The sequence below is a fragment of the Protopterus annectens genome, chromosome 10.part0 (genome assembly GCF_019279795.1).
Source record: "Protopterus annectens isolate FY-2018-M chromosome 10.part0, PAN1.0, whole genome shotgun sequence".
Lineage (NCBI taxonomy): Eukaryota > Metazoa > Chordata > Ceratodontiformes > Protopteridae > Protopterus > Protopterus annectens.
The window spans coordinates 964,430,865-964,451,005 of record NC_056744.1 but is presented as its reverse complement, the minus strand read 5'-3'; the positions used below and the strand labels follow the sequence as shown (position 1 = coordinate 964,451,005).

The following is a 20,141-nucleotide window of genomic DNA, read 5'->3' as shown; positions in this document are numbered from 1 at the left end:
TTGATTCTGAGAAGTCTTGACTCTCCCAGTGAAAATGCTCCCTCAAAGTATGCAAGGTTTCTCCAAATGAATAGTCCTCAAGAGGAGATGCAGATGGAATAGACTCCTCAGCATCAGAATCCTCATAGGGAGGTAAAAATAATTCCTGACCAGAAGAGGATTCAGAAGAAATAGAAACCTGATGTGAAAATTCATAGTCAGTGTCTTGCCTTGGCCTCTTATCAGGAGGGGGATGGGTACCCCTGATCAAGGTAATACGGTCTTCAGCCATTTTGATCATCTGTTTTTTAGGCATAGAGGCCTGTACACATGGCTCAGGCATCATTTTTTTTACTTTTAGAAGGTGTCTTTGCCTTTGGTTTTGCAGCTTTCGTCGGTTTGATATAAAAATGTTGAGGTCTGAATACACCCTCAGAAGCCGGTGTCTGCTCAGCGGCTCTGGACCCATCCGAGGGAGATACATCCGTTGGTCCAATACCTTGAGTATCTTGCGGCTTGCTGGACTCCACATGGGTGTCGGTAGAGGCCTACGACTCGAAGGTAGTGGGTATCAGGGGCTGCGAAAGTGCTTCACTGAGTACCGGCGACTGGCTTATGAGAAGCTTCGTTGTTGGTTTTGGATCTCGACTGCCTTTCTCTGTACTTTTCTTTGCGTTTTTTATGTACTCTGGTAGTCGGATTACTTTCCGACGACATTTCTGGGTAGTTAAATCTGTTTCCAAAATACTTAGATGCAAAAATATATTGACGCTTAATACTGTGTTGGTTAAATCTAGCACAAAACCGACAGCCAGGCATGTTGTGATCAGGGCCTAGGCAAGGAATTCAGTATAAATGGAAATCCTTATGAAGTATTTGCTGCCCACAAGTAATACAATTATTAACTTTTTCTGACATTGGTAAAAAGCAAGAAAAAAGTTTCCCCAACGGGGTACTTAGCTTTAGTGAAGACTTCGGTTCTGAAACTCAAACTCGAATATTTCAGTAGTCGGCCGACCGGCACTTGCGAAATGCTTCTGCTTCAGGCACCGCGCGGCAAGAAAGACTAAAGAAAAATGGCGTCGGCTGTATGTTTTATACCCCTGACGACCTGACGTCATGGAAGAGAAGACAGCAACCGACGCAGGACCCAAGACTTTGGAATTCAGGCCGACTGAGGGCAACCTGCCAGAAGATTACCCAAATGTAATGACTGCAACAGTGAAACATGAAGAACATCAAAGGCTCCAAAAAACTGTCACAGGTGTCAACAGGACTGTAACACCAAAACTGATCACAACAACAATAGCCCTGATACTGCAATGTTTATGGGTATACGATGTTTCGAACATTCAGCCATTTTGGTTCAGAACAGAAAAGGTGGTTCAGTGTCAAGAACAAGCAGGTTTTTCACATTTGGGTAGGAGAGACTCAATGAACATCATACTAGAAGAGGTGGCAGGTTAAAGCCAGCAAAGCAATTCAAGAAGGCATGTGACAGAGATACAGCATTACAGCTAAGATGGGAGGCAATCTAACTTACTTGACATGTAGGGAAATAGGACAGACATGAACAAGAAACCAATTTGCCATCAAAATCTAATTTATGAAAGCAGGCATTCTAATACATAAATCTGCAGCTAGGAAAGTAGTCAATCACCATGCCACAAACCAAATATTCTCGTATAACATGAGCAGATTAAGTGACTCAATCTCCAATTTATTACTGAGACAAGTATGTTGCTGAAATGTGATGCACTGGCCAATGATTCCCAACCCTGAAAACTAAATAATGAAGTTCCATTACAAGGATGTGTTACTGGCAGGACTATGACACAGAACTGTGCAACTAGGGAAGGTTTATCAAGTATTTTTAACAGCCACTGGAGAAAATATTCCAGTACTGAAATAGTTTTAGTCCAAGGGGATTCCAGTACAATGGCCTGTTACACAGTGAACAATCAGTGAAAAAATGTGTTACAATTTGGGACTGATATTTCATTAAGCTATGCCAATGCAAACAGGAATACAGGTACACAATGCTGCTCAGACAGAAAGTATCTCAGTATGACATGCTAGAAAAAACATTCTGATAAAGAACTGTACTTAACAGAAGCACCATCTGATACTGCAGTGTAATATCAGACTGCAGATACTGGTGCAGTAATGTGCTGCTGGGCAGGATGGTCTGATTAATTTACAGATTACAAGGTACTGACAATAAAATGTGCTCATCTGACGGTGGATTACATTATAGAAATGTATCAACATACAGGATTGCAGATTTCCAAGTCTATTACTGATTTAACCTGAAATTAAATGCAGAGCAGTCAATTAGAACACATGAATAAATCATACAAGAAGCAGATGGAAAGCTGCAGTAAAAAGAACAGGAGGTGTAATGCAAAAAAAAAAAAAAGCTCCAAGAATAAGAGGATTTTCTAATAAAATATGCAAAAAGGAAACTTTACTAGTACAATAACAGAATTGGGTAGTTTTTCCCCCCTGAAACAAATGGCTTCACTACAACAAAAAATATCTGAAGAATTAAGCTCAAAACATTCAACAAATGGAAACTTACAATTCAACAGATGATAAAGCATGTAAGAGTAAAAAAGGAAATAGGTGGCAGGGAAGAATAATCCGCACCGACCTTTTAATTCAAATGCAGAGAGACAGGTACGTAGGAAGCAGAGCAAACAGTTGGAGAAGTGGTAGTGCCAGTGCATGGTATCATGGAGAAGTGGCAGTGCCAGTGTACGGTGTCATGGAGAAGTGGCAGTGCCAGTGCACGGTGTCATGGAGAAGTGGCAGTGCCAGTGCACGGTGTCATGGAGAAGTGGCAGTCCCAGTGCATGGTGTCATGGAGAAGTGGTAGTGCCAGTGCATGGTGTCATGCTAAAGTGGCAGTGCATGGTGTCATGGAGAAGTGGCAGTACCAGTGCATGGTGTCATGACTAGAATGCTGGCTGAGAAAAGCAGAACTGAAAAAGTTACGGAGCAAACTGCAACTCTTACCTGTAAATCCTGGGTCACAGACACAATCATAGCGGTTAATGCCATCCCGACAGGTACCATATTCACATGGATTATTTACGCAGTCATCGATGTTGTTTTCACAGTTGTCGCCTGCAAAACACAATGCATATGACTATGAACACTGCTTCTAACTCTCAGAACTGATAAGCTGCATTTCTTCAGTGTAGACCACCTTGTAGTTGTTTTGCATGTGAACAGTGGATGATGCCAATTTCACCACATCTCTCTGCACTAGTGCCTAGAAGACACTACTTTGTCAGTCATAATGCTACACTTTGAAGCTACTAAAGCTTAAGAATGGCTTGGCTAGTCTCAGGACAATGAAATTATAATGGTCTAATACAAAAGGGCTAGAAACGCAGAGTGTTTTAGTTGAAAAGACAAGGTAATGAATACATACAGTAACAGCAACAGCTTTTCAACTGAGGGTTACTCCCAGGACCTGCAGTGGATATAAAAAGTTTACACACCCCTGTTAAAACACCAGGTTTTTGTGACATAAAAAAATGAGACCACAATATATAATTTCAAAACTTTTCCCACCTTTAATGTGACCTATAACCTGTACAATTCAATTGAAAAGCAAACAAATCTGTTAGGGGAAAAAATATAAAAAATAAAAAACGTACAATAAGCTGGTTGCATAAGTGTACACACCCTTAAACTAATACTTTGTTGAAGCACCTTTTGATATATATATATATATATATATATATATATATATATATATACATAATTATGGTTTAGTATTGAAATGGGCCAGTATGGGCGGCCACGGTGGTGCAGCAGTTAGCGCTGCCGCCTCACAACAAGAGATTCTCCGATTTGATTCTCGACTGGGGTGCCTTCTGTGCAGAGTCTGCATGTCCTCCCTGTGGTCGTGTGGGTGTTCTCCGGGTGCTCCGGTTTCCTCCCACATCCCAAAGACACGCAGTAGGAGGATTGGACACTCTAAATTGGCCCTAGGTGTGTGTGTGTGTGCATGTGTGTGTGCCTTCTGTGGAAGGTTGGGTGCCAGGCAGGCAACATGACACTGTAAAACTCTACTGCCAGTCATGAGCAGACAGATGATCCTCTGTGGTGACCCCTAACCGGGAAAAGCCGAAAGAAGAAGATTGAAATGGGCCTGTATGAAGCTGGGTCTGATGGATTTTACCCTCTTTAGGTATTACAGCTACCACTGCTTTCTTCCAGGATTTTGATGCTTCTCTTCTTCTTAAAATACTGTTAAAACCTTCCAGAGCTTCATCAGTTTCTTCCCTCCTAACTTCCAAACTTCCACAGGAATACCTGTTCCTGGGGACTTTCCCATAGATTGGTTATACATCACAATTTTTATCTCATCTCCTCCTATACTAACCGTTAGTAATTGAGCCTCATCTACCTCTAACATTGGCATATTTAATTCTTTCATAAACATTTCCATTTGTATCTTTTCTTGATTTCCATATTTCTCTGCTTTATACAGACCTGCATATAATTTCCAAAATATTTCTAATACCTCTACAGGATCTCTTGTTACCTGCCTTGTTATAGGTTCCCTATACTTGGCGACAAGTCTTTCTACTTTCTGTTGCCTGAGTCATTGTGTTAAAAGTTTTTGTGCTCTACTGTCATTACCACAAAGCAATTGCTTAAGAGCAATCTTTATAACTTGTGCATATTATCCTTTATTTTCTTCTTAGGATTCTGCATTTGATCCTCTTCGCATACTGTGAGATTCCCCCTATTCTGCAATACTTTGTCAGTCCCTCTAAATAATTTTTGTTACTTTTTAACCAAAGCTCCCTTTCTTTTATTTCCATGTGGCCTAAAGGTTAAGGCGTTTGCCTTGCAAATACAAGGTGCAGGGTTTGAGTCTCACAAGGGATAACTGGCTAGGCTTAAAATGGCTCGCAAGGGCAGTTAGCTTAGTACTAATCTGTGAACATCTGTGAACCCTGTTTTTAATTCCCACCTTAAGTTTATCCCACTCCTTAGCTATATTTTCAGAAGACATTTCTATCCTCTCTAATAGCTCCTGAATAACCCATTCTTAAATTCCTCTTTTTTCAACAGATGGGTGGGAAAGTGCGAGTGTCTCATTTTTATTTCATTACCCTGTGTTTTTATTTTAGTTATTATTGGTGCATGATCTGAAATAGTTACTGGGTATGTAGGTGTGTCTCCTGTAACACTGTTATTTGCGCTCTACATTCTTAATACAGTTTATTACTCTTTCTTTTTTGTATTTATCTGTGAGACCATTGACATTTAAAGACATTACAGAAAGTATCACTGCATTAAAAAGTCATTATTCCCACCTTTTATGTATAAAAAGAAGCTATGTACTTACCCATAATGTTCGATGTTTATAGTCCATCTCGCCCTTCATTCTTATTCTTGGGATTGGAGCTGAACCTCAGCTCCGACTCGGCCATACTCTAGCTCGAAAACTTATGGTTGGCTCATGGCTAGGAGGTATCCCATGATGCATCATTAACACAACCCAGATCTTGTTTGCTGCAAGGAGAAACATATAAAGACAATGAACAAACCAAGTCGAAAGGACTAACATGACCAAACAAACAGGAGACATCTACCCCCAGGTCTTCAAGGAGGGTGCAGGAGGGTGGGTTCGTAAGAATGAAGGGCAAGATGGACTACAAACATCGAACATTATGGTAGGTACAAAACTTCTTTATGTTCTGTAGTCTTATCTTGCCTTCATTCTTACTCTTGGGACAGCGTCCCTAGCACCTTCATCTTAGGTGGCTCATTGGAAAATGCTCCTGAGTACTGTAGTACCAAAGGAAGACCTGTTCCTGGAAGCCATACCCAATTTGTAGTGAGTAATGAATGTATAAGGTGAAGCCCATGTTGCTACAGCACAAATGTTGTCTATTGGAATTTTAGCCTGAAAAGCTACCGAGGTAGACACAGACCTGGTAGAATGAGCTTTCACCCTGAAGAGAAGATCTTTGCCACTTAGGCTTGCCACCCCTCCGTTTTTTTTCCGGACTATCAGGAAATCAAACTGATTCTCCGGTAGTCCGGAAAACACTATACAAACTCCGGTATTCTGTTTCAAAAAGGAAACAGACTATCGGAGTTTGTAAATCGGCTGATTTACTATGCTTTTTTTTACAGAAAAGCATAGTAAATCAGACAAAAGCAGGCGGCGGGAACAAAAAAAGAGGGCGTTCCCGTTGAGTGATGCTGTCGTGACATCACAAAATAGGAGGTATGTTGGCGGGAGAGGGGGTTACTGGTGACTCGAGGGGCGTGGCTTTGCTCCGGTTTTAGCCGTGAAGCAAGGTGGCAACCCTACTGCCACTGGATGAACAGACAAAGGAAATGCAGCTGGAAATTCAGTGAGATAATGTGACTTTAGAAACTGGAAGGCCCTTCCTAGTATCTGAAAAGGAAACAAACAATTAATTTGACCTTCTGAAATCTTTAGTTCTGTCCAGATAAAAACACAATTGTCTATGCACATTCAGTTGGTGAAATTTGTACTCTGCCTTGTTAGAAAAATTAGGGAAGAAAACAGGCAGTTCAATAGACTGATTAATACTGGCTTGAGAAGAAACCTTAGGAATAAAGGAAGGGTTTGTCCGTAAGGAGACCCTATCTTTGTGAAACACCAAAAAAGTTCAGAGACCCTTCTTGCAGAAGTGATAGCCACTAAAAATATAGTTTTCCAAGATAATAACTTAAGGTCACATGTTGCTGAGGGTTCAAAAGTACTTGATGCAAGTCTATTGAGAACAAAATTCAAATCCCATGGCGCCACCGGATCCATGACTGGTGGGGTCTTAACAAGATGGTCCCTTTAAGGAAAGCTCTACACAGTCTATGAGCCCATAAGATTAGGTTCATTAGCCAAATGAAAAGTGGAAATAGCTGCCAGTTGAACTTTAACAGTGGCAGCTTCTGAATCTTGGTGGAATAACTGAGAAAGGAATTCTAAAATGGCAGAAATGAGAGCTGTGTAAGGATCGAGGTTTCTCTCACGGGCCCAAAAGGAGAATCTTTTCCATTTACTGGTATAAATCTTTCTGGTCGAAGGCTTGTGAGAGGATGTCAGAAAGTACAGCTGTGTACACTTACCATAAATGTAGATGTTCGAGTGTATTCACTGTTGCAATCATTACATTTGGGGTAATCTGCTGGCAGGTTGCCCTCAGTCGGCCTGATTAACAAAGTCTTGGGTCCTGCATCGGCTGCTGTCCCTTCTTCCATGACGTCAGGTCATCAGGGGTATAAAACATGCAGCCGATGCCATTACATCAGTTTTTCTTGCCCCAGATGTCAGGTGCCCCCCAAATGGGGAGTAAAATATATATAAATAATTAAAAACACAAAAATATACCTCCAAACAAAAGCAAATACACCAAAAAGGCTTTTAAGTATAGTAAAAGAAAGTAGAGGCATAGTAAGAGAAAAACAGGGGGCTGGAGGGAGGGTAACCAGGACTGCAACAGTGAATACACTCGAACATCTACATTTATGGTAAGTGTACACAACTGTACTATGTTCTTCGTGTTTCACTGTTGCAGTCATTACATTTGGGTAGATTCCCAAAGCTATGAGGATGGTTTTATACAGCATTAGGACCGGCTATAAGGCCCTGTAAAACAGCAGTGGCAAAGCCAGCTCTGGATTTAGAGAAAATTGGTAAGTGATAATGCTTGGTGAAAGTATGAACTGAACTCCAGGTAGCAGCTTCTAGAATATCCCTGGTAGGAACACCTCTGAGAAAGGCTGTAGAAGTAGATGCAGCCCTGGTGGAATGGGATCTGATCCCCTGGGGAATAGGTTTTCCATGGTGCTTACAGCAGAAATTAATACAATGGCTTATCCATTTAGAAATGATTTGCTTTGAAATAGCCTTTCCCTCTGCCCATGCAGCAAATGCTACCAGCAGTTGTTTAGATTTTCTTCGAGATTTAGTCCTGTCCAAGTAAAATCTAAGTTGTCTGTGTACATCCAAAAAATGCAGAATCTGCTCCCCCTTGTTCTGTGGCTTGGGAAAGAAAGTTGGCAAATGAATGGACTGATTAAGAGCCACACTGGATAACACCTTGGGCATGAAGGATGGATTGGTCCTGAGTGACACCCTGTCCGCATGAAAGATGATGAAAGGCTCCACTGCCATAAGGGCCTGTAATTCAGAAATCCTTCTAGCTTAAGTGATTGCTAAAAGGAAGGCTGTTTTCCAGGAAAGGAATTTTAAGTCTGCAGTAGCAGCTGGTTTGAAAGGAGGTAGAGTGAGTTTCTCCAATACAAAGTTAAGGTCCCAGGCAGGGGTTGGGGCTCTCCTGGGAGGTCTCAAGTTTTTGGCCCCTCTAAGATACTGCTTTAGCAGAGGATGAGAGAAGAAGGGGGGGTTCTGTGTTGTAATGAGCTGAAATGGCTGAGGCATGGATTTTTATGGAAGAAAAAGACAGGCCCTTGTGAAGCATCTATCAGTTAAGTATTACAAAATCTGAGTCAAATTGGGCGCTGCTGTGCTCATCCCTTGAGATTGATTCCAGGCTCAGAATCTTTTCCATTTGTCAGCATCAGATTTTCTAGTACTAGGTCTTCTCACCTCCAAAATGACATCCATCACAGGTTAGCTGAGGGATGCTAAGGAGGAATTTAAATGATTAGCTAAGCTGCAAGATTCAATGTTTGGAGCTGAGGGTGCAGAATTTGGTTCTCCTGTTGAGACAGTAAGGAAGGTGTATGAGGCAGGTGCCATGGAGAAATTTGTGACAGACTGCGTAGGAGTGGATAGCAGTGTTGGCGAAGCCAGTCTGGAGCAATCAAAGTCATTTTTGGTTTGTCCTGTTTGACTTTTAGTAGAACTTTGGAGAGCAGAGGCAGAGGGGGGGAAAGGCACAAACTGATGGGATTTTCCAGCTGAAGGACAGAGCATCCACTTTCCAGGCTTTTTTGTGAGGAGTTCTTGTGCAAAATTTGTCCAACTGATAGTTCTGGGGTGTGGCAAAAAGATCTATGTCTGGGCTCCCCCATTTGCTTGTCAACCTGTTAAAAATCCGTGGTTCCAGTTTCCATTTGTGTGGGTCTATGAGATTTCTGCTTAGTTCATCTGCCAGAATATTCAGCTTTCCTGGCAGGAATTGAGCTTGTAGTGGTACTTGATAGCTCAAGGCTGTGTTCCACAATGCCATGGCTAGTCTGCAGAGGGGGTAGGAATGTGTACCCCCCTGCTTTTTTATGTACCACATAATCGTGGTGTTGTCCGTCTTTACCATTAGTTGTCCTGGATGAAGGTAGTCCTTGAAAGCTGTCAGTGCATTCTGTACAACTAGCATTGCTTTTTGATTGATATGAAGGTGCATTTGATTTGGGCTCCATTTGTCCTGAATGCATTTCCCTGCCAGATGAGCCCCCCATGCATAGTCTGATGCGTCTGTAGTTAGGGTTTGGGCGGCAGGGGTTGGTATTAATGGCAGTCCCTTGTTTTGGTGGCAGGCTTCTGCCCACCATAGGATCTCTAGTTGCAGGCAAGGTATGATAGGAATCATTGTTTCAAGGCTGTGACAATGTTGACTCCATAAACTTTTTAAGTACCACTAAAGTTTCCTCATATGCAGTCTTGCATATGAAATTAGAAGAATGCATGAGGCCATGAACCCCAAAGGCTTGCAGTATTTGTCTTGCAGATAGCAGGGTTTTTGTGGCCACCTGGTTGAAGTAAGTCACCAAATGAATTTGCTTTTCTGGTGTAAGGAAAGCCATCTGGGCAGCTGTATTCAAGCTTTCCCCCAGGAATGTAATTTTTTGAGAGGGTACCAGTTGTGATTTATTTTTGTTTATGGTGTACCCTAGACAAGTTAGAACTCTTTTTACAAACGCCAGATGTTTTAAAAGAATGGCCTGGTTTTCTGCCTGAATTTGACAATCATACAGATAAGGATATATTTGAATATTTCTTTGCCTGCAAAATGCAATTACTGGAGCAAGGCACTTTGTAAATACCCTGGGTGGGTGCAGTAGATAAGCCAAAGGGCAGTGCAGAGAACTGATAATGCAAGTAGCCTGCTTTGAAGCGTAGGTATTTTCTGCAAGAGTCCCTGATTGGGATATGCTGGTAAGCCTCCTTTAAATTTAGAGTTGCCAACCAGGCATCTTTGCCTAGCATAGGAAGTAACTGGTGAAGAGTCAGCATCCTGAATTTTGGAATGTCCAGAAAGGTGTTTAGAGTAGACAGGTCCAGAACTGGACACCATGATTTGTCTTTTCTGGGTACCAGGAAAAGTCTGGAATAGAAACCTTGTCCCTTTTCCTCTTCTGGTACTAGTTGAATTGCCCCCATGTTTAGGAGGGAAAGTACTTGTTTCTGAGCCTCTGCCCACTGATTTGGGGGCAGGTCTGGAGTTGGCAACGTGTGGAAATGAAATCTGTATCACTGGGACATTATATTTAAAACCCATTTGTCCTACGTTATAAGTTGCCAATTTTTTGCATGAAAAGCCAGTTTTTCCCCCAAAGGGGCGGCTAAGAGGTAAGTGCTTGGTAATTTTAAAGGAAAGTCATTGAGACTGTTTACCATAGGGTGGTGTCTTTTTACTTCCAGATTTGGAAGCGGAGGCACCCTCATTGCTTAGTTCTGAAAGTCTCTTGGGACTGAAACCTGGCGCTTTTGGAATGTCTGGGTTTGGCTTGAGTGGCTCTGGAAGGAACTGGAAAGGACCAGTTCTTAGTAGGCCAGTGCCTACTAAATCTTGGAGGCTGTACTTGTAAGAAATCTTTCACAGTTTGCATAAATTTAGCTTTATCTTCCATCTTTTTTAGAACTTCTTCAGCCTTATTGCCAAATAGATGGTCCTGCTGCAAAGGAGCATCCAACAGTTTTGCTTTAACATGATCAGGCAGAGATTGCTCCTTAAGCCAAGCATGCTTTCTAAGCACAGACCCAGTAACAGCAGCCCTGCAAGAGGCCTCCAAAGAATCAAAACCACATTGCAAAGTATGTTTTCCAACTTGTTCAGCTGAATGCAATAAATCCTGTAAATCCTTATTTTCCACACAGTCAGAAATCAACATAATTTTCTGTTTAATCAGTCCCATTATATGCTGTTGATATTTTAGCATATGGAATTGACAGTTTAAAGCCCTGATTGCCAAGGTTGCAGAAGTATAAACCTTTTTACCCCATCTATCCAGCACCCTGCAGTCTCTATCAGAAGGGGTATGAGTTTTAGCAGTAGAAGCCTTAATGCCCTTGGGCCCCTGAGAAATGGTTTCAGGGTCCGCAACAGGATTTTTGAAAAGGAATTTGTGGGAGTCAGGAACCCTGTAGTATCTGTCCGGTTAACAAGGGGCTGGAAGCAGGGAATCAGGGGCCATACTGGATTCTGAAAACACATTATCAACAATGTCTAGTACAGGAGGTATAGCCAAAGGCCTATGCTGAGGAAGAAGAAGAAAATCTCTAAGCCTCTTTTTGGATTCAGAAAAATCCTGACTTTCCCAGAGGAGAAAGCTATTACATGATAGAACAAAATCCATAAAAGGGAAGTCACCCCTGATTATTATTAGTAAAAAAATACGAGCACTCATAAAAACAACTAAGGCCAATTTTGAGAGAAAAATTGCCATGGATTCAAAGGACAATCATAAGGCCTTTTTCAGCTATGTTAGGAACCTGGGTGGAAACTCCCAGATATGCTCAGAATTAGTCCAAAATGATACAAAAATCACTGAACCCACAGACATTGCCAACATACTGGCAGACAGGCTCAGTGCAAACTTCACCCCTCTCCCCTAAAGGAGAGATAACTATCCCAGCAGAGTGTAGCCTCCCAGACATCTCAAATGCGCAGGTGAAAGCTGCTCTCTCTAAAGCTAAAAACACAGCATCAATGGGACCGGATGGTGTCCCCGGCTGTGTGCTACACGAGCTAAATGAGGAATTAAACCAGCACATAAGGCAGCTGTTTAATCTCAGCCTTACCACAGGATACGTGCCCAAGGAGTGGCGTACGGCAACTGTGGTCCCACTCCACAAAGGCGGTGCCTCTACGGACCCTGGTAATTACCGCCCCATAAGCTTAACAAGTCTAGTCTGCAAAGCTATGGAGAGGATCATAATGGAGCTCATAAACAAAGATATAAGGGACTTGCAGACATTGGACCCGACCCAGTTTGGCTTCGTCAAGGGCAGATCATGCCTTTTGAACTTGGTTGACTTTTTCAAAACAGTCACCAAGGCCATTGATGAGGGAAAGGCAGTCCATACAGCCTACCTTGACCTTGCAAAGGCCTTCGACACAATACCCCACTCGGGTATTGTAGAAAAACTTACCAGCTTAAATGTAAACCCATATGTCACAAGATGCGTTGCAAACTGGCTTAAGGACAGAACCCACAGGGTTAGAGTTGCTGGCGCTATGTCAGAATCCAAGCCGGTCACAAGTGGTGTCCCACAGGGCTCGGTCCTTGTCCCCCTATTGTTCGGCATCTACTTCTCAGAAGTACAGGCCAACATGGGAGGACTTTGGCTGACAAAGTTTGCAGATGACTGCAAACTGGGCGCCATAGTGGAAAGTGCATCGGACACGGATATCCTTCAGAAGGGACTCAAGGAAACAGATAGCTGGTGCCAGAGCCATGGCCTGAAGTTAAACGCCAAAAAATGTATAGTCATACCCTTCGGGAAAAACAAGGTAACCCCAAGCTACCATATAGGTGGCAATCCACTAAGCACAGAAGAGGTTATCAGGGACCTGGGGACCCAGGTTGACAGTGGCCTTTCTTTTGACACTCACGTTGCTAAAGTGGTTAGAAAGACCTTCTACATTGCCCACCTGATCATGAAGGGATTCACATCCAGATCTAGTGAGGTCATTGTTCCCTGTACTCTTCACTTATCAGACCAATGATCGAGTACAATGCCCCATTCGGGATGCATCTCACCCGACATCTGCAGCAATTGGAGAGACCCCAAAAGTTCCTCACCAAAAGGATAAAGGGACTCCAAAATCTGTCATATGCTGCCAGATTGAAGAAACTCCAGCTCTATTCAGTTGCATACCGTCTGCTCAGAGGTGACATGTGCCTGACATACAAGGCCATGTCCAACCCGGAATTAATGGACATGCTCCACCTTAAAAAATCCAAATCCACCAAAACCACTACAGCAAGCGACTTAAACCTTAGCACGGATATAAATAGGACGTGCTGGAGGGATAGATTTATCACTCAGAGACTCCCTATGCTGTGGAATAAAATCCCGATCCATGTGAGGCAGAGCACCTCGCTGGCTCTGTTCAAGAGAAATCTTGACCTGTGGATGGGAGATCGTAGGTTTATCCCGGGAATCATCTCTGTGTCACTGCTGGACAGAGGCACAACAAAAGTACAGTTTTGTACCTACCATAAATGTAGATGTTCGAGGATTCCATTGCTGCAGTCCTGACTATTGGGTATAGTCCGCGTCCCAGTCGGCCCGAATACCAGTGACGTCGGTCAGGGCGCATTAGACTGACGTCAGTACGTCAGGGTACTAATGCGCATGACCGACGTCATATCCTCAGTCTTTTCTTGCCCCAGATGTCAGAAGACCCAAAAAGACAAGTCCCAAAACAACCTGCACCAAAAACATGTATAATATATACAACAATATATATATATATATATAAAAAGATAAGCATGTAAACTCACCTACACAACCACCCCTAAACACAGAGGGGAAGGAGGGAGGGTAAATTGGACTGCAGCAATGGAATCCTCGAACATCTACATTTATGGTAGGTACAAAACTGTACTATGTTCTTCGTCTTCCATTGCTGCAGTCCTGACTATTGGGTAGAATCCCAAAGCAGAGGTAAGGGAGGCTGGCAAATTATAAAGTAGTAGGAGCTGACAACATGCCTTGTAAAACAGCTGTGGCAAAACCAGCCCTAGTCTTAGAGTATATAGGAAGGTGATAATGCCTAGAGAAAGTATGCACTGAACTCCAAGTAGCTGCTTCCAGAATATCCTTAGTTGCCACCCCCCGTAGAAATGCTGTGGAAGTGGCAGTAGCCCTAGTGGAATGAGGCCTGATCCCAGCTGGAATCTCCTTGCCATGATGGGAATAACAAAATGCAATGCAAAAGCCAATCCACCTAGAAATAGTTTGTTTTGACACAGGCTTGCCCTGTGAACTCAAAGCAAAAGAAACAAGTAACTGCTGAGACTGCCTAAAATTCTTAGTCCTGCTCAAATAATAACGCAATTGCCTGTGTACATCTAAAGTGTGCAAAATCTTTTCCCCTTTATTTTGAGGATCTGCAAAAACGTAGGCAAATGAATAGTTTGGTTTAAAGCCACACTAGAAACCACCTTAGGCATAAAGGAAGGATTAGTACGTAATGATACCCTGTCCTTATGGAAAATGAAAAAGGGCTCTACTGCCATAAGGGCCTGCAACTCAGACACCCTTCTTGCAGAAGTAATAGCCAACAGAAAAGCAGTCTTCCATGACAAATATTTCAATTCAGCAGTAGCTGCAGGCTCAAAAGGTTGTAGAGTAAGTTTTCCCAACACAAAATTGAGATCCCAAGCAGGAGTAGGAGCTCTACGGGGAGATCTTATATTCTTTGCCCCTCTAAGAAACTGCTTGAACAAAGGATGCGAAAACAAAGGTGGGTCACAATCATAGTGAGCTGAAATTGCTGCAGCATGAATCTTTATGGAAGAGAAGGACAAACCTTTGTCCAATAATTCAGTAAGATATTGAAGAGCCACACTCAAATTAGGCTCTGAAATCTCCAAATTCTTTGCTGTACTCCAAAATAAAAATCTCTTCCATTTTTCTGCGTACACTCTCCTAGTACTAGGCCTTCTAGCTTCCATAATCACATTTAAAACTTGTTGAGGAAGTTGAGACCTGCTGTGTTTCAACACAGAATATGCCAGGCTGTTAGATGAAGAGAGTGAAGCTTGACATTGAGCAGATGACCGTCCTTCTGAGATAACAGATGAGGAATCAGAGGTAAAGGCCATGGAGGCTTCTTTACCAGACTCCGTAGAAGTGGGTACCAGTGTTGCCGAGGCCAATCTGGAGCTATCAAAATCATCCTTGGCCTGTCTTGTCTGACCTTTAATAGTACCTTTGGAAGAAGCGGTAGAGGTGGAAAGGCATACACATGAAGGTTTTTCCAACTGAAAGACAGAGCATCCACTTTCCAAGCTGTGTGATGAAACCCCTTTGTGCAATACTTTGGCAGCTGGTGGTTTAGTGGAGAAGCGAACAGATCTATGTCTGGAGTTCCCCATGACACTGTCAGTTTCTGAAATACATGAAGATCCAGTTTCCACTCGTGGGGATCCATGATTTGTCTGCTTAACACATCTGCTAAGGAGTTCTGTGCTCCTGGCAGAAACCTTGCCTGAAGAGTTAGTTGCAAACTTAGCAGTCTCCCATAAAATCATTGCTTGCCTGCATAGAGGATAAGAATGTGTTCCCCTTGCTTGTTGATGTACCACATGACAGTTGTGTTGTCTGTTAGAATCAACACCTGCCCTGGAAGAAGTAACTCCTTGAAAGCCATTAATGCAAACTGGACTGCTAACATCTCCTTCATGTTGATATGTAGATGCTGTAGTCTGGCAGGCCACTTGTCTTGTATCCACTTTCCATTTAGATGAGCTCCCCAAGCAATGTCCGAGGCATCTGTCGTTAGAATCTGACTTGCCTCTGGCGGGTCACAGAGAGTCCCTTGTTTAGGTGACATTCCTGAGCCCACCACAAAATTCCTTTTGAATGCAAGGTATTATTTGAATGACAGTGTCCAAATCCTGGCAGTGCTGTGTCCATACATTTTGAGATACCATTGTAGCTTCCTCATATGCAGTTTGGCATTGGGAAGCACCAGAATACAAGATGCCATGAACCCTAATGCTTGAAGGACTGTCCTTGCAGTCAGCACGGACTGATGAGATAGTTGATGGAAGTAAAGTGACAGACTCTTTTGTTTGTCCGGGGTTAAAAGGCCATCTGGGCTGCTGTATTCAGTCTTACACCCAGAAAGCACATGTCTTGAGAGGGTACTAGACTGGACTTTATTTCGTTCACAGAATACCCTAGGCATCTTAGCACTGCTATAACATATTCCAGATGCTGTAGAAGGTCTTCCTTTTCTTGAGCCAGAATCAGGCAGTCGTCCAAGTAAGGATAGATTTGAATTCCTTGAAGCCTGAAGTAAGCTATCACTGGAGCCAGAACCTTTGTGAATACTCTGGGCAGTAGATAAGCCAAAGGGCAATGCAGAGAACTGATAATGAGAATTTCCAGCTCGAAACCGCAGATACTTTCTGCAACTTAGCCTTATAGGCACATGAAGGTAAGCTTCCTTGAGATCTAAAGTTACCATCCAGTGATCTTTGCCCAGCAGAGGTAAAAGCTGTTGTAACGTCAACATCTTGAACTTGGGAATGTCCAAAAGTGTTGAGGAGAGATAAATCCAAAATTGGTCTCCACGTGTTCCCCTTCTTTGGTACAAGGAACAGGCGAGAATAAAATCCTAGGCCCCTCTCTGACACAGGGACTGGCTGAATGGCCCCTATGTGAAGTAACTGTAAAACTTGCTTGTGAGCCTCTTTTCTTTGTAGAGGAGGAACGTCTGGCATGCCTTTGAAAGGGGCATTGTATGGAAATAAAATCTGTAACCGTGGTGAATGATATCCAACACCCATTTGTCTTGAGTAATTAAATCCCAATTTTCTTTGAAAAGAGACAGTCTTCCCCAAAGGAGCTGCCAGACGTGAATCTGCTGGCAGCTGAAAAACAGGTCATTGGGTCTGTTTACGAAAGGACTGACCCCTGCCCTCACCAGAAGTCTGAGCAGGTGAACTCCTGTTCTAGGCCTAAAAGAACTTTGAGCCCTGCCCCTACCACGTCTAGACCTACCCCTAGACTGAGAATCATAAGCAGGATATGTCCACCCCTTAGCAGGCCAATTTCTACTAAACTTGGTGGCTGTACCTGCAAAAATCTTTAACAGTTTGCATAGACTTAGCTTTGTCCTCCATTTTCTTTAAAACAGCTTCCACAGGCGAACCAAACAACACATCAGACTGTAAAGGAGCATCCAAAATCCTTGTCTTAACATGCTCAGCTAAATTCTGATCCTTCAACCAGGCATGCCTGCGAAGAACAGAGCTGGTAGCAGCCACCCTCGAGGAGGCCTGTACAGCATCAAAACCACATTGCAAAGAATGCTTACCCACTTGTTCGGACACATGAACCAAATCCAGCAACTCTTTACACTCAATACCTTCCGCCAAAGCATCCACCTTAGATTTCAATTGTGAAAGAAGGTAATTCTGATATTTTAACATGTGAAACTGACAATTCAAAGCTCTCATGGCTAGAGTGGAAGAAGTATACACTTTCTTTCCCCACCTATCCAAAGCCCTCGCCTCTTTATCAGTGGGGACAGGATTTTTAACCACAGAAGCTTTTACACCCTTAGGCCCCTGGGAAATAGTTTCTGGGTCCCCTAGGACTCTTAAACAAATATTTATGAGCTTGGGCACCCTATAATACCTATCAGGCTTAACAGGAGCAGGAGGCAAAGAGTCAGGGTTCAGGGAAGCCTCTGCAAAAATCTTCCACCACATTCAACACAGGAGGAATAGCTAAAGGCCTATGCTGGGGTAAAACAAGAACTCCTAAGCCTTTTCCTGGAGTCAGAGTAATCCTGGCCTTCCCATTTAAAGTGCTCCCTCATGGAATGCAAAGTCTCTGAAAATGAGAAATCCTCAGGTGGAGACGCTGTAGGAGTGGAATCATCCACATCAGAATCAGAATAGGTAGAATACTCCTGCAAATCTTCCACAGAAGATTCTGAAGCCTCAGAACACTGTTCAAAACTCTCAAACTCAGGTTCCACCCTAGGCCTCTTATCAGGCGGGGGCATAGAACCCCTAATCATAGTAATCAAATCTTCTGCCATCTTAAGCATATGTTTCTTAGGTACAGAACCTGAAATGGTAGGAGAAGCCCCCACTGAAACTGAAGTAGGCCTACCTCTCATAGAAGTTTTGGCAACAGAAGGAGAGGCCCTAACTACCTTGGGAAGAGAGGGAAGAACAGTCACCTGAGAAGCCCCCTCAGCCTGGCCTACCTCCTGAGAAGGCACATCCTGTAAGAGTATAGTTTCTGCCTGGGACTCCATGGAAACTCCTGGCAAAACCTCCGGCTCCACTGAGCCTTCCAAAGAACCGACGTCCGGGACTGCCGGTTCCTCAACCCTAGGCTTCACTGTTTTATCCTTGCGCTTCTTGGAGGAAGCGGGCGTCGGAGCATCCGACGGCATTTTATAATTGCAACGCTTCCCAAACACTAACCTGGCACAGTCTAACCTCCTCTTAATAGTGCGTTTGTTAAACCTAGCACAAGAGCGGCAACCAACAACGTCGTGCTCAGGCCCTAAACAAGGTATACACAAGGTATGATAATCCCTATGAGGTATCTGTTTCCCACAAGAAATACAGTTATTCACTTTTTCTGACATCCGGTAAAATACTGAGGCAAGAAAAACCAAAATGTTCCCCAACGGGGTACTTAGCCAACTCTGTTTCGGTCTGAAACTCCGGTTTCGGAAATATTTCAGTACGCCAACCTGCACTCGCAAAACTGCTTCTGCATTGGACCATGCGGCAAAAAAGACTGAGGATATGACGTCGGTCATGCGCATTAGTACCCTGACGTACTGACGTCAGTCTAATGCGCCCTGACCGACGTCAGCCTTATACTCTGGTATTCGGGCCGACTGGGACGCGGACTATACCCAATAGTCAGGACTGCAGCAATGGAAGACGAAGAACATCTAATGGGCACAGTATTTTTTCATATAAGGGGTGGCGTAAGCCACAAAAATTTGGGCTAGGCTTATAAATGCCTTAGGGCAGATAGCCTAGTATAAACCCGTGAACCTATGAACCTAAATGCTCCCTTAAGATATGTAAAGTTTTCCCAAAAGAAGAAGTCTCAGGGGAAGAAGCAGAAGGAATGGAATCCTCTGTATCAGAGTCCTCATAAGTAGGTATGGACAAATCCAGTTCATTAGAAGAATCAGAAGAGACAGAGTCCTGTTCAGAAGATTCATAGTCAAGTTCAGCCCTAGGCCTCTTTGAAGGGGGGGGTTGACTACCCTTGATTAGAGTAATTAAATCTTCAGCCATTTTGATCATTTGTTTTTTTAGACATAGTGGCCTGAACAAGTGGCCTGGGCGTCGTTTTTTTTAGACCTAGAACAAGATTTTGGCCTTAATATTGAAGGTGGTGTCAGTCTAATATGCACGTCTGTAGGCTTGAATACACCCTCAGAAGCTGGTGCCTGCACAGCGGCTCCAGACCCATCCAAGGTAGAGACATCCGCAGGTTCCATAGGTGAAGCATCATGCGGCATACCGGACTCCAAATGGGTCTCAGTAGAGGCCTGTGAATCAGAAGTAGTGGGTGTCAGGGGCTACTAAAGCGCCTCACTGAGTACCGGCGAACTGGTGACTGGCTTAGGAGAAGTGTCGTCGGCAGTTTTGAACCTCAATGGCCTGTCTCTGTCTTCTTCTTTGCATTTTTTAGGTATTCCAGTAGTCAAATGGCTAACCAACGTCATTTCTGGATAGTTAAACCGAGAACCGAAATATTTAGAAGCAAAAATGTACCGACGACAGATAGTGCGCTGATTAAATAAAGCAAAAAACTGACAGCAAGGTACGTCGTGGTCAGGGCTTAGGCAAAGAATAAGGTACAAATGAAAATCCTTCTGAGGTATTTGCTTCCTACAAGTAATACAATTGACATTGGTAAGGAGCAAGAAAAAGTTTCCCAACATGGTACTTAGCTTTTAGTTGAAGACTTCGGTTCTGAAACTCGAAAATGAAAATTTCAGGAGTCGGCTGACCGGCATTTGCGAACTGCTTCAGACACCGCGCGGCAAGAAAGACTGATGTAATGGCGTCGGCTGCATGTTTTAGACCCCTGACGACCTGACGTCATGGAAGAAGGGACAGCAACCAATGCAGGACCCAAGTCTTTGTTAATCAGGCCGACTGAGGGCAACATGCCAGCAGATTACCCCAAATGTAATGACTGCAACAGTGAAACACGAAGAACATTGTGTACAACCTCAGGA

The 20,141-nt window shown here is 43.3% G+C and overlaps 1 protein-coding gene across 1 annotated transcript in view; it reads right to left on the bottom strand.

The window, feature by feature from the left end:
• LOC122813421 (neurogenic locus notch homolog protein 2-like) overlaps window positions 1-20,141 on the bottom strand; it is a 1,182,542-nt gene that overhangs the window by 404,634 nt on the left and 757,767 nt on the right. The window contains exon 12 of the mRNA XM_044085736.1: window positions 2,998-3,108. Coding sequence (XP_043941671.1) covers window positions 2,998-3,108 — 111 coding nt within the window. The remainder of the gene's footprint in view (window positions 1-2,997; window positions 3,109-20,141) is intronic.